The 2193-nt window shown below is 51.6% G+C and overlaps 1 protein-coding gene across 1 annotated transcript in view; it reads right to left on the reverse strand.

The window, feature by feature from the left end:
* Positions 1–859: 859 nt before the first annotated feature.
* kiaa2013 (KIAA2013 ortholog) overlaps positions 860–2193 on the reverse strand; it is a 20784-nt gene continuing 19450 nt past the window's right edge. Inside the window, exon 5 of the mRNA XM_034875832.1 lies at positions 860–1910. Within this exon, the coding sequence (XP_034731723.1) occupies positions 1051–1910 (860 nt within the window). The 3' untranslated portion in view covers positions 860–1050. The remainder of the gene's footprint in view (positions 1911–2193) is intronic.

Raw genomic sequence — 2193 nt, forward strand, 5'->3', positions numbered from 1 at the left:
CACACACACACACACACACACACACACACACACACACACACACACACACACACACACACACACACACACACAACCTGTTACTAGGGATTATGTAGAAAGTTTCTAATTTATTAAATAAATTACTGAAAGCATTTAAATAAAAGGTTTCTGTTTGGAGTTCGAAACGTTCCAAAACCTAAATTTTGACTTCCAGATTTTCATGTTCACTCTCAATGCATCTTGGTTACAGATATTAGTTTCATTAATTACCAATAATCTGTTAATATATGTTAATCCCTAAAGCGGAGACACGTGGAAACACGTCTGACCCGTTTTGGTTATGAACCTGCGGGGTTGTGTTGCCGTATCAACGGCTGAAAACGGAGACCTTTGACCTTTGATTACCACAAAAAAATGGATTGGATTCCTTCCAACGCTCTTTAAAATACAACTGATCACTTTCACTCCTCGGATCTTAACTATTAGTCAAAATACTTCAGAATTTCTGCTCTTTTTAACTCAAGTATTAGATATAATTCTATATAAATGAGGGTAATTGACCATGAACCCCGAAAAGTGGTAAAACTAGTAAGGTGGTGTTAGTGAAAACTAAAAAAAAAAAAGTCTGAAAAAGGGATGAAAACATCACACTTTTGTCCCTTTTTGACCCGGGAGGACAACACAAGGGTTTAAAAACCAACACGTAGCGATGTGGAGGAAGTCTGAGGAAACAGTCGCTGTGAAATCTTTGTCAACTCCTTCAGCACAGAACAAAAGACCTGTGGAATCACCACTTTGTGAGGTGTGTGTGTGTTTGTGTGTGTGTGTGTGTGTGTGTGTGTGTGTGTGTGTGTGTGGGGGGGGGGGTTATGCCAACCCACTCCAAACATGTAGCACGTGAGATTTAGAGAAGGTGGAAAGCAAAAACCAACCCACAGAGAGAGCATTGAAAGAGAGAGAGAGGGAGAGAGAGAGAGGGGAAATCTTTGCCACCACACGAACAAGTCCAAACCAAACCAGAGCAGATCAGTTTGCGGTGTAGTCCTTTCTGCTGGGTTTCACCCCCGCTGTTTATACCTTGCTCCTGAAGAGGGGCTTGGCCCCGGGGCCACAGTACTCGTTGTATATGAGCTTGAAGAGGAAGAGGTGGAAGAGCGTTATGAGCGAGGCCACGCTGAACCAGAAGAGGAAGGGCAGGCCCGGGTACCGGTTGGCCATGTGGTCCTCGTGGGCCAGGATGGCCTTGAGATGCAGCGTGTGGCGCAGGTCCTGCAGGTGGCGCAGGTCCGTGGAGATGTACAGCAGCGGCGTGATGGGCTGCGTCACCATCACGGGGAAGGTGTGGCCCTTGGTCTCCGACGTCAGCTCCACGGGCTCGTTGAGGCAGCCGGCCTCGCAGGCGTACAGCTTCACCGGCTTCTCCTGCTGCTTCACCGACACGTGGAGGAAGGGCTTCCCCACGGCGTCCAGCAGCACCGCCAGGTTGATCAGGTCCTGGTTGTAGTGGATGCCGCGCAGCGCGTAGCTGTTGTGCAGCACGTCCGGGTCGGCCTGGAACTGCAGGTGGTTCTCGGTGAACTGGAGGCCGCCGAAGCTGAGCGCCGCGCCCTGCACGGCGCCGTGCGCGCCGGCCGCCACCAGCGCCTTGCAGCCTCGCTTCTGCAGCGTCAGGGTCCACAGCGTGACCAGCTGCAGGATCTGGGCGGCGCTGCTCACGCGCTCGGGCCACAGGTTCTCGGCGTGCATGGTGGCGTGGCCGCTGAAGCAGTGGTCGGCGTAGTTGAGGCTGGACTCCAGGCGGACGCGCTCCTCGCCCGTGAGACTCCGGTCCAGCAGGGGAGCCCAGGAGGAGGACAGGATGTAGTAGAGGGTGGTGTTCACCGTGCGGCTCGACGGGGTGTGGGAGTCCGTGATCTTCCGCATTTCAATGCCTGAATGAAACAAAGAAGCAGAAGCACAACTTCACGCTAACCGGGCACGTAGTGAGTTACCAACGATTGATTATTGACAAATGTTATTCTTAAGGATGAGTATCAGTCAAAATATTCAACACCCGGATCGATGGAGCCCCGGGGAGGACTGTGGACACGTGGCGGTGCATCGCTGACCCTGTGAGGTTGTACTCTCTAACTTGAGAGTGTTTTTCCTCCCTTGTCTTGTGTCTGTCTGTGTGTGTGTGTGTGTGTGTGTGTGTGTGTGTGTGTGTGTGTGTGT

Source organism: Etheostoma cragini, chromosome 7 (genome assembly GCF_013103735.1).
Source record: "Etheostoma cragini isolate CJK2018 chromosome 7, CSU_Ecrag_1.0, whole genome shotgun sequence".
Taxonomy (NCBI): Eukaryota; Metazoa; Chordata; class Actinopteri; order Perciformes; family Percidae; genus Etheostoma; species Etheostoma cragini.